At 40.3% G+C, this 12,447-nt stretch overlaps 1 protein-coding gene across 6 annotated transcripts in view; it reads left to right on the top strand.

The window, feature by feature from the left end:
- Positions 1-12,447, top strand: part of fat1a (FAT atypical cadherin 1a) — a 215,094-nt gene that overhangs the window by 174,392 nt on the left and 28,255 nt on the right. For all 6 annotated transcript variants that reach the window (XM_080186730.1, XM_080186775.1, XM_080186757.1 and 3 more), the window contains 5 exons: positions 1,211-1,600; positions 2,511-2,725; positions 5,845-5,982; positions 6,311-6,454; positions 10,140-10,337. In XM_080186730.1, the coding sequence (XP_080042856.1) occupies positions 1,211-1,600; positions 2,511-2,725; positions 5,845-5,982; positions 6,311-6,454; positions 10,140-10,337 (1,085 nt within the window). The remainder of the gene's footprint in view (positions 1-1,210; positions 1,601-2,510; positions 2,726-5,844; positions 5,983-6,310; positions 6,455-10,139; positions 10,338-12,447) is intronic.

The raw sequence follows: 12,447 nt of genomic DNA, 5'->3' as shown, positions 1-12,447 counted from the left end.
GATATACCTTAGTATCTGTCTCTTTGTGCCATTTAGCTCACAATTTTCAGGGTGTGAGGCATATGGAGGTATGTGGAGGGAAAAGGTCCAGGTGCAGGTCGGTGGGACTAGACAGAAAAATAGTTCGGTACAGCCAAGAAGGACCAAAAGGCCTGTTTCTGTGCTATAATGTTCTTTGGTTCTAATTTATAATTCACCAGGACTTAATGTTCTGTAGATCAAAGCAGTATTGTCACTTTAACTCATAGGTTCAGAAATCTAAGGAGGTTGAAGTTTGGATTCTAACCAACAACATTTTACAAGTTAAGATTTTGTTACAAAATGTTATAGACTTTGCACTTCGTTTAAAAAAAGCTACAAAAAACATTTTGTCTGAAACTGCCAAGTACATTCAGCATCACTGCTACTGATGTTATTGCATGGACTTGCTGGATGCAGATTTAGTGTGAGTCTCTTGTAATATGTTATTCTAGCAGTGCAGTTGGCACTGTTAGCATCTATCTATCAATTTATGGACAGAGCCTGCAAAATTATGTGATTCAGCTTCAAATTTCTGTCTTGTATTTAGCCTGGTGTTAGAACTTGGGAGGAGGGTGGGCTGCCAGGTGAAGGAAACTTCTCTTTGCAGAGTTTGATGGGTCAAGGGAGAAGAATGAGCCATTCAAAAGTATGTAGCGCATGTGGAGATAAAATGATGGCAACTATTACAAAAATTATAGAACACTAACAGTCCATGCAGAACCAGTTGTGTTTGAACTATTTGAGCTTTGTGATTCTAAGTAAATAGTATAGATAATTATTACAGGAGGCAAGATGTTCTTAAATATGTTTCTGTATTTATTTCCTGAGTAAAAAGTGAATTGCATTTCTCATAATTTGTTAATACTGCATGGCAATTATTTTTGTTTACTCCAGTCAGTAGTGGATAATCTAAAAATCTGTATTGCTAGTACCTTTCACCTGAGGTATGTATGGATAGACACCATATATCACTATGTAAAATAATAGTACAATTATGAATTTACTATATTAAGGACCAAGCATTTTATACGAGCACAAGATGGCTGTTTCCTTTTGCAAAAGTTAATTTTGCTATTTCAGCAAAGGCAATGTACTGGAAACATACTGCATTGTTTGTGTTGTTTAAATCAAAGTTCATGGAGTGATAACATTGATTGAACTTCTTTCTTTCTTCAATCTTAAAACATAGGATTGAATCGTCAGATACTTTATTCACTTGTGGATTCTGCAGACGAACACTTCTCCATTGATGAGTTGTCTGGAATCATTAGTCTGGAGAAGACTTTAGATCGAGAACTCCAGGCTTCCTACAGCCTAGTTGTGAAAGCCACTGATCAAGGCGCACTCAAAAAACTATCCTCCGTCTCTACGGTGTTGGTTTCTGTACTCGATATCAATGACAACCCACCTGTGTTTGAGCACAGAGAGTACCTCGCCACACTTTCTGAGGATACTCCTTTAGGAACTGAGGTTCTTCAGGTATTTGCAGCCAGCAGGGACATTGAAGCCAATGCAGAGATTACATATTCCATCATCAGTGGCAATGAACATGGAAAGTTCAGCATTGATGCAAATACAGGTATTTTCTTACATTATAATAATTGTAGTTAAATTTGAAAATAATCAGTGATAATTCATTGATTATTTTAAGAGGTTCAGAGATCAAATTTCAAATAAGGAGGCACTTAATGCAGCATTGACAGGATAATTAAAGCAACAAAATTATAGTCAACAAATGAAGGCAGTGGATGCCCAAGCTTAAGTTGTTCATGCTTCCCCCCTGGCTTGTGGTGGTGCAAATGGCTCATGATTCCTGTTCTTCCTTGTCTCATTGTATCCTCTTGAAGTCTGTACAACAAACTTTTCAGTGTCCTTTCCTTTTATTCCCTGTAACTATGGCTCTTACTTTCTCCTAATATTGTTGGTGTAGTTTGATCTTGTTATTTCATTTGTTAATGTTCACAGACCCATAGTGACAACCTGAACTTGATATCCTCTACACCTTAACAGCCCATCATTAAGTTTTTTTCCCTATATAGGTATTTGCCAGACTTAATAAACTTAAGCTCATTTGGCTATAGTTCTAAGGTCCATTGATCTATACATTTCAAAGCAAATCATTTGATAACAATTGATAACACACCTTATTTCCCTTTTCCCATCAGTTCATCCCTTCAATCCCATTATAGTGTAATTGTTTTAATTGAAATCACACAGGCCATATATCCTCAGTTGAGAATATATTTGGAATTAATCCTTAGCAGGAGCCTATACAAAATACAAATTACACATAAAAAAATGTCATGGTGCACACTGTACAAAACTGTTGAACAAGATATTAAAATGCAATGAGTATAAGAAGATGCACATTTCCTACATTTTGTGCATTCGATCTGTTAAAATTTAAAGGAAACTTTACATACTCCTGTATCAATGCGTTTTTTATTCTTATTATTGTTTCTATTAACTTCACATTTTATTTTTATCAGGTGCCATTTTTGTGCTTAAAAACCTGGACTTTGAGACATCTCATGAATATTATTTGACAGTTGAAGTCACGGATGGTGGAACACCTTCGCTTAATGATGTAGCAACAGTGAATATCAATGTGACAGACATCAATGACAACACTCCTAAATTTAGCCACAATGTATATATGGCAGTGATCAGTGAAGATGCTCCTTTGGGACAGCTGGTTGTTACAGTATGTTCAATACTTTACATGGTTTTTGTCCTCATTTAAGAGTCAAGAATAACAGCATTAGTGGGAGAAGAAGGAATTAACAAGACAAAAATTAAAAGTCAGGATGATATGGCACATATAATCTCAACCCACCGTTACTCTAATTCAGTCTGTTGTGTTTTAAATGGCTCCAACTTTTATCTCTATTTCAATTCTCGACAGCTCTGATCAACAAGATTTTCTTAATGTTTATTGAATTTAGTTTTCACTGCTCTCATCTGATCTTACTGTTTCACATGCCTACAAGTAATAATGTTATATGGAGAATTAAAAAAAATGCTACAGCTGCATTAGAAAGAATGCAGAGAAGCATGGAATAGATGAACCCACCCACTAGGACACTTTAGTTATGAATACGTTTATTTTGGTGGGATAAGGGTGAGGTTAGTTAGCTGCAAGAGTATATTAAGAAATCTCATAACACCAAGTTAAAGTCCAACAGGTAGCATGAACTTTTGGAGCGCTATTCCTTCATCAGCTGAGTGGACAGCTGGGTTCACAAGGGCATATATAGACACAGACTCAGTTGTAGGATAATGGTTGGAATGCGAGTCTTAACAGGTAATCAAGTCTTTACAGGTACAGACAATGCGAGTGGAGAGAGGTTTAAGCACAGGTTAAAGAGGTGTGAGTTGTCTCATGGCAGGACAGTAAGCAAGATTTTACCAGCCCAGGCAAGTTGTAGGGGTTAGAGACAGTGTGAACTAAACCAAGATCCTGGTTGAGGCCATCCTCATGTACGCAGAGCTTGGCTATTAGTTTTTGCTTGACAATTCTGCATTGTCCTGTGTCTTGAAGGCCGCTTTGGAGAACGCTTACCTGAAGATCAGAGACTGAATGCCCTTGACTGCTGGAGTGTTCTTCGACAGGAAGGGAACATTCCTGCCTGATGATTGTCGAGCGGTGTTCATTTATCAGTTGCCATAGCGTCTGCATGGTCTCGCCGATGCACCATGCTTTGGGGCATCCTTTCCTGCAGCATATCAGGGAGACATTCTTGGCTGAGTCATATGAGTTACTCATGTGACTCGGCCAACGTTGTCTACCTAATATGCTGCAGGAAAGGATGTCCCAAGGCATGGTACATCGGCAAGACCATGCAGACGCTACGACAACAGATGAATGGACAGCACTAGATAATCACCAGGCAGGAGAATTCCCTTCCTGTCAGGGAACACTTCAGCAGTCGGGGGCATTTGGTCTCTGATCTTCGGGTAAGCGTTCTCCAAGACGGCCTTCAAGGACAACGCAGAATCACTGAGCAGAAACTGATAGCCAAGTTCCACACACATGAGGATGGTCTCAACCGGGATCTTGAGTTCATGTTACACTACCTGTAATCCCACAATTTGCCTGGGCTTGCAAAATCTTACTAACTGTCCTGGCTTGAGACAATTCACACTTCTTCAACCTGTGCTTAACCCTCTCTCCACTTGTATTATCTGTACCTGTAAAGACTTGATTACCTGTTAAAACTCAAGTCGAACCATTATCTTGCAATTGAGCCTGTGTCTATATATGCCCTGTTTGTGAACCCAACTCTCCACTCAGCTGATGAAGGAAAAGTTTGTGCTACCAAATAAACCTGTTGGACTTTAACGTGATGTTGTGAAGTTCTTACTGTGCCCATCCTAATCCAACGCTGGCATCTGCACATCCTGGAAGAGTATATAGTTGAAATGGAATTAACAAACTCTTGGATGATGTGGGCACGGTAAAATAATGCACAAGCATCTAGCTAGATTAGACTGGAAAAGTAAACTTCCATGCTGGTCCGTTATGGTGGATATGTGGAACAAACTTTTGAAAAAAGTAAGCAAAATACTGCAGATGCTGCAATCTGAAACAAGAACAGAGGGTGCTGGAAAAATTCAGCAGGTCTGCAGCATCAGTTGGGACAGAGTTAACATCTCAAGTTCATTGACTCTTTATCAACATTGACTCTTTATCAGTTGGACTCCGAATGTTAGCTCTGTTTCTCTCCTGGTTCATGCTGGCAGACCTGCTGAGTTTTTCCAGCACCCTCTGATCTTGTTTCTGACTGTAGCATCTGTAGTATTTTGCTTATTTCTTTAAAACACTTGTTCCATATATCCACCATAATGGAGCAGCACAGAAGTTTACTTTTCCAGTTTTATTTGGAAGCATTTGACTACTGGAAGAATATCTTATATGTTTTGTGGTGCTTCTGATAGAATAATTTGATCTATCGGGAGATCAGCTACATAATACATATATATTTAACAAATTCATATTTCTTACATTTCTATCATGTTTCACACACCGGTGTCTCTGGAAACCTGATATGTGAATGAATAATTTTTTTAAAAATCTAGTGAATGTTCGTTGCACCACTTCTAAGCTATATTTGCAGAAAGAGTTCCACACTTTTTATTGCAATTACTTCACCATCAAGGTGAATATACTACTTGTGTTCTTAATTACTTACTGTGCCTGCATGTTAACCTTCTATAATTTGTGTACAAGCCTCTCACCTTTTATCACTCATGCAAGATAACAAGAGTAGATCTTCTGCTTATGTGTAGTCTGTAGCAAAGACCATGGTTTCTGATCAGTGGACTTCACATAGTGCAACATTTCTGCAGCACTCCTATTGTTGGCCTCCACACTTCCACAAACTACAACTTTTCTAGAAGGTCATGGCCTACATTTGCACTAAGATCCAAAAGATCCGTTGTTCAAATCTAAAAACAAAAGCATTTCTGTAATCTTTACGATGTGAGCTTTGGTGTAGTTTTTATTTGAACCAAAGTGTAAATTAATTGTCTGATTTATCTGATGAATGGTTGTCAAAAATTGAATAAAATATAACAAATATATTGTTTCCATATGAAATGTCCTGCAAATAGAAGTTTGAAGCTTGAATTCTTAATAAACATTGTAATTATGTTTGCTTATGTAATGTGTGTGTCTGGAACAGAACTTCCATCAGCACATGTGAACACTGATCATGTTTGTAACAAAACATATTGGTACCGGGTCTCAGTGCACTGTCACATGTTAAAATTTACGTTAAATTTAGAATAATGTTGCCCTAATGATTTTACCATTTTCTATAGGTGATGGCTGATGATTCAGATGGTCCAGCAAACAACCAGATTCATTACTCTATTATTAATGGCAATCAGGGAAACCCATTTACCATTGACTTTACCACCGGGGAAATAAAAGTGGCGCAACATTTGGATAGAGAAAAAGTAAGTAGATTAGAAGTAAACCAGTTACTTCAATAAATCTTACATTTATCAATTTCTTTTGCATAATAAGTTGCTGATCCATTGTTAAATAACTCAAAACTTAGAACGTGTCACAAGTCATTCAGTTGTAAACTGTGTTTAGCTTTTCTTTAAAGATATTACATAATCGGGCTCTTAGATGCAAAAGCACCTGCTGCATTTTGAATGTGACTGTAATTTAACTTTTTAATTTGAAATTTGTAAATGGAAAAACATCAATGTTCTTGCTTTATGAAAATGTATCCATTATGCATAGACATATCTTGTTGATCATTTTGCTCTTCTATAGATATCTGGCTACACCCTGACAGTGCAAGCTTCAGACAATGGTTTTCCATCTCGGTTCAATACCACAACAGTCAATATTGATGTGGCTGATGTCAATGATAATCCTCCCATGTTCTCACAGGCAAACTACAGTGTTATCATCCAGGTAAGCATTATCAAAAATTCCAGTAAGTCTCAGTAACATCTGTGATTTTTTTTTAAGAAGTGCATTTACTAAGGAGGAGGAATAATTGCTAAGTCTTAAACAAGGCATTTTTTTGAACTGGTGAATTTTGGAGCTCTCTCGTTTATGTTTACCACATTAGATTGTTGTGTTTTTACACTTTTCATGTAGAAACGGCAAGAGAACAACACAAGGTCAGGAAGTTGCACATTGAATCATGTCGCCCGCTAATTAATTGGGACCCCATGCAACAAGTTAGAAAAAAAATCATCAGTTCAGCTTAAAACTTCTAAAATATGTCATCACCTCTTTTATTTCTGAAGATTTTTTCCTTCCATGCTATGAATACTATGTGTTTATCTCCTAGGAGATAAATTCCTAGGAGGAATTGTGGTGGAAATTTCCACTGATTGATACAAATCAAAACTTGCAATCTGTTTGCGACTTGCGAAGTCTATAGACCCTGACAGTATTCCAACTATGGTATTAAAGATTTGTGCTCCAAAACTTGCCATGCCTCCTAGCCAAGCTGTTCCAGTACAGCCACATCACTGGCGTCTGCCCAGCAATGTGGAAAATTGCCAGTTAAGTCCTTTATACAAAAAGTAGAATAAATCCAAACTGGCCAATTACAGCCTCATCAGTTTACTCTCGATCAACAGTAATGTGATGGAAAGGATCATCATCAGTGGTATCAAGTGGCATTTGCTTAACAGTAACCTGCTCACTGATGCTCAGTTTGGGCTCCACCAGGGTCGCTTAGCTCCTGACCTCATTACAGTCTTGGATCAAGTGTGGACAAAAGAGCTGAACTCCAGAAGTGAGGTGAGAGTGACAGCCCTTGACATCAAGGCAGTATTTGACCAAGTGTGGCATCAAGGAGCCCAAGCAAAACTCGAGTCAAAGGAAATCTCGGAAAAGTCTCTGCTGGTTGAAGTCATAGCTAGCACAAAGGAAGGTGTTTGTTATTGTTAAAAGTCAAACATCTCAGTTCCAGGACATTTGTGCAGGATTTCCACAGGGCAATGTCCTAGGCCCAACCATCTTTAGCTGCTTGATCAGTGACCTTCCTTCCATCATAAGGTCAGAATGTGCAATCATCAACAAACAGTGTTCAGTATCATTGTCCATTTCCAAACGTAGCAACACCTGGACAATATCCAGGCTTGGGCTGATAAGTGGCAAGTAATATTCATGCCACACAAGTGCCTGAAAGAGGCCTTCTCTAGCAAGAGAAGATCTAAACAACCCTTGACGTTCAAAAGCATTATCATCACTGTATCTTCCAATATCAACATTTTGTGGGTTAAAATTGACCAGAAACTGAACTGGGCTAACTATGTAAATACTGTGGCTTCAGACATTAGGAACCCTGCAGCAAGTAACTTACCTCCTAACTTTCCAAAGTATATCCACCAACTACAAGGCACAGGTCAAGAGTGTGATAGAATATTTTTCACTTGCCTGAATGAGTGCAGTTCCAAAGAAGTTTGACACTATCCAGGACAAAGCAGCCTGCTTGGTGGGTTTCCATCCAGAAACATTCGTTCTTTTCACTAATGATGCACAGTGGCAGCTGTGTATACTATCCATAAGAAACTCACCAAGGGTCCTTCGGCGGCGCCTTCCAGTCCCACAACCTGTACCATCTAAAAGGACAAGGGCAGCAGGCACGTGGAAATACCACCACATGGGAGTTCCCCTCCAAAACACTCACTTTCATGATTCAGAAACATATTGCTGTTCCTTCACTGTCACTCAACCAAAATCCTGGAATTCCATCCCTAACAACGCTGAGTCCAAAGGTGTTAGGTTCATTGGCCATGCTAAGAAACCACCCCTTAGTGCCCAGGGATGCGTATGGTAGAGGGATTAGTGGGTATAATACGTAGGGATATGGGGTGAGGCCTGGGTGGGATTGTGTTCAGTGCAGACTCAATGAGCCAAAGGGCCTCCTTCTGCATTGTAGGGTTCTATGATTCTATGAGTGTGTGTCTACAGCACCTGGACTGCAGCATTACAGCTCGCCACTACTTTCTCAAGGGCAATTAGGAATGGGCAATATATGCTGGGCTAGCCACCGACACCCACATCCCATGAATGAATCAAAAAAAAGTTAAATTGTTAATACCAGTATGACCGTTGCTTCTGATAGATAATTGTAATATGATTGCTGCTTTGTAAAAAGCTTAGTCTCGGCATGTTTCATGTCAGTGAACAAGTCCTGTTGTCCACTGTAGGGCTTTACCAGAGCAGTGTTCCACAATCTCAAAAAAAATAATTCTTTAATCAACTGAGGAGCAGCACAGTTTAAAGGAATTGATATGGATTATGTTGAATCTTTCTTCCTAGAAAGTGCAGTGAATGTATAGTACTCTAACAGACTCATTCATCCAGCACTGATGGCATTCAGAAGGAAACAATGTAGCAATCAGTTTGTCAATTCATAGTTATAACCTGCTACCTGGAGACAGAACACTCAACTAAATAAGCTTCAGTCTGTGTACTTGTATTTTTGAATACAATTTGAATTCTGGTTTGAGCATGGAAATAGAAAGAAACTCCATTCCTTTAATTTCATTCTCTCCTCAGTCTCTCTCACAGGCTGAACCAGCAACTACAACAACAATATCGCATCTTGTAATGTAATGAAACAAATCAACACACTTTCTAGGAGCATTATAAAGTGGGGAATCAATGGCCTAATGGTATTGTCAATAGATTATTAATCCAGAAACTCAGCTAATGCTTTGGCAACCCTGGTTCGAATCCCACTACAGCAGATGGAATTTGAATTCATCTGGAATTAAGAATCCACTGATGACCATGAAACCATTGTTGATTGTCAGAAAAACCCACCTGGTTCATCAATGTCCTTCAGGGAAGGAAATCTTCTGGCCTGGCCTACATGCGACTCTGGAGCTGCAGCATGTGGTTGACTCTCAACTGTCCTCAGACAACTAGGGATGAGCAATAAATGCTGGCAATATCTCACAGATGAATTTAAAAAATCGTAGTATGAAATCAAGCCAGATCACCATTTGGTATTACAGAATTTGAGTATTGCTGAAAAAGAATACTTTTTGTCATTGTTTTTATATTGTACACATCAGGACAATTCATGAGAATACCAAGTGTAAACAGAACAACAATTTATACTATACAAGAGAGTGCGAGTTGGTTGGTAAGTGGACTCTGACTGGTAGGGGTCTCGCTGTAGAGAATGCTCCAGTTGATGATGCTTGGCAGTTAACTGTCAGTTATGGTTAACTAGGCAACTTAACTCTGGTAAAGGCATTGCCTGAGGAATGAAACAATGAATGGCTGTCACTTATTTTGATTGGCTGCAATAGGCGCAGTGTGCACACACTTTTTTTCTGCCTGGTATTCTTGTCCTGATGAGTGCGAGATGAAAAGCTTTGACAAAAAATGTCTCCCTTATTTCAGCAATACTCAAGGCAATAAAAAGGTCAGATTACCAAAAGTTTGATCAAAGAAGTAAGTTTAAGAGAGAAAATAGGATACTGAGGCAGAGAGATCTAGAGAGGGAATTCCAGAACATGGGGCCTCGACAATTGAAGGCACAGCCTTCAATGGAGTAGCAATTATATTATGTGATTTAGAGATAACACAACCTTGTTGAGCATTAACTGTATCCATTTTGTAGGAAAACAAGCCCGTTGGTGCCAGTGTGCTACAGCTCCAAGTGATAGACAGAGATTCCTCTCACAATGGCCCTCCATTCACTTTTACAATCATTAGTGGAAATGAAGAGAACGAATTTCAGATAAATCCAAATGGCCTACTCATATCATCATCTCATCTCAACCACAAAATCAAAGATATGTATCTACTGCAAGTACAGGTAAAAGCAGAATCTAATCTTGTGCTTTATTATGGGCACCAAGTGTTCAATAGTCTGACTGTGTCTCTATGATACGTTGTGCATTGTCTAAATGTTTTTCTTTTTGTGCATGAAACAGAATGAACTTGATGTAATCATAAGGGTAAATTTTACAAGTGCCTGTTTCCACTGCAAAAGTTCACATGAGGGATTATACATCATGGATTTGGGATCTTTGATCAGTGATAGGCTGTTCAATTTTCCTTCTATTAATTTTAATGTACAGTAAATGAGTACCTTGAGTACCTTGGTTCACTGACTTCTGTCCTGAATTCCTAATGTTCAGTCGTGTCACTAAAATCTCTGTGCTGAGAGTGCCAGTGATTAAAAGATTTATCCTACAATGACAAAATAAGCATATTATTGCTTGTTGTACTGCTGTACAATGAAACCACATAGATATAAGCCGCGATTCTCCCATCCTGCTGCTCTAATTTTTTAGCACAGCAGGCCAGGAGATTCTTGCGTCAACTGTTTGCAGGAGCGTTCATAACCCGCTTGCATTTCCCTGCACCAGATTTCCGGCAACACCTGCTGAGCGCCAGAAATCAGCAGGGAGACACAAGACCATTTACATGGTCATTGTGATATATGATTACCTCCCCACTAATGGGCAGCTAGCGGTCCAGCCCAGCTGGAGTGAAGAGGGGAAATTGGGCCCCCCAGAGGGCTGGGGGCTGTCCCCTGGGCATTGGCACCCTAGCAGTGCCAGCCTGGGTATCTTCGCACTGCCCATAGGGTGTGGGGCAGTGCCAAGGGGAAAAGGCATATGGGGCAGGATGTATTTGGGGCGGAGCCCAGGGGGCATTTGTTTGGGGGGGGGGGGGGTGACACTGCCAATCTGCATAGAGATTGTCGTGGGGTGGGGAGGGAGACCAGTGATTGGGGCGGGCTGGCGTGGGACAGGGTGGTCAACCTGCTGGGTGGGAGGGCGGCAGGGGGGAGTGGCGGTTGGGGGCTTAGGACTGTATGATAATTGGTGAGGGGGGTGCAGGTGGAGGCAGGGGCATGAAGTGGGGGCTGTGTCGGGACTGGGCCTGGGAATGTATGGGGGCCAGCAATTGGGGCGGAGAGCTGCAGTTGCGGTGGTCGCGGGGCTGGTTTGTGATTGACTTGGGCTATAATCGGAGGCCATCAGTCGGAGAGGGCCACACTGCATGCATCGATCTTGGCACTGACAGATTGCCTCGTGCAGTGGCCTACTCAACGCTATGTTGCTGGCCTCTTCCGTGGGATAGATGCCGCCCACTGAAATTTAATAATGTTCACGCTGGTGGCCTCTGCAGTGGGAGTTCTTCTCTGAACTCCCACTGAAGAAACAGCATGAATTACTCCAGGCTTCACATGAATTTGTCACTTAGACATTTTTGGGGAGAATTCTGCCCCTGATTCCTAGTCCACAGTTTGTTCGTTAATTTCAGCCTGTACGGTCAACTGTACCAGTCTCCACCATCCAATGATTGCTGACCAGTGAACCTAAGGCCAAAGTGTGAGAATATTGGGCTACTCCTATATATCTTAAATCCCCAATAATAAATTAAGCCTGCCAGCACTGACTGACTGAGTGTGGGCTCGCATAGGAGGATTTGGAGATGTTAGAGGCAAGTTTTTCACTCACAGGGTGGTGAGTGAATGGAATCGGCTGCCGTCGGTGGTGGTGGAGGCGAACTCGCTGGGGTCTTTTAAAAGACTTCTGGATGAGTATATGGAATCTAATGGGATTGAGGGTTATAGCTAGGTCTATGGCTTAGTAGGTATAGATGTGATCGGTGCAACTTGTGGGCCAAAGGGCCTGTTTGTGCTGTAGTGTTCTATGTTTTATGAATTGCCATTTTCAGCGTGGTATTTGAGGGTACCCACCACACATACATGGAAGTGTACTACAACATAAGTTTCTACTATCAGAAGAAAAGACATTGTCAAAATAAAAAGGATTGTACATGTTATGACGAGATTTGAGGAAAACTCCAGAAGACGAAAAACGCTATCGACCTGTTCTTACCCGAAGCAGAAAAAATTAAAATGAATATTGTTTGAATTTTTGTCTTTAGGCAACCATAGGACAATCTAG

This window comes from Carcharhinus amblyrhynchos, chromosome 1 (assembly GCF_965287045.1).
Source record: "Carcharhinus amblyrhynchos chromosome 1, sCarAmb.v2.hapA, whole genome shotgun sequence".
Classification (NCBI taxonomy): Eukaryota; Metazoa; Chordata; class Chondrichthyes; order Carcharhiniformes; family Carcharhinidae; genus Carcharhinus; species Carcharhinus amblyrhynchos.
This window is presented reverse-complemented; position numbering and strand designations above follow the sequence as displayed.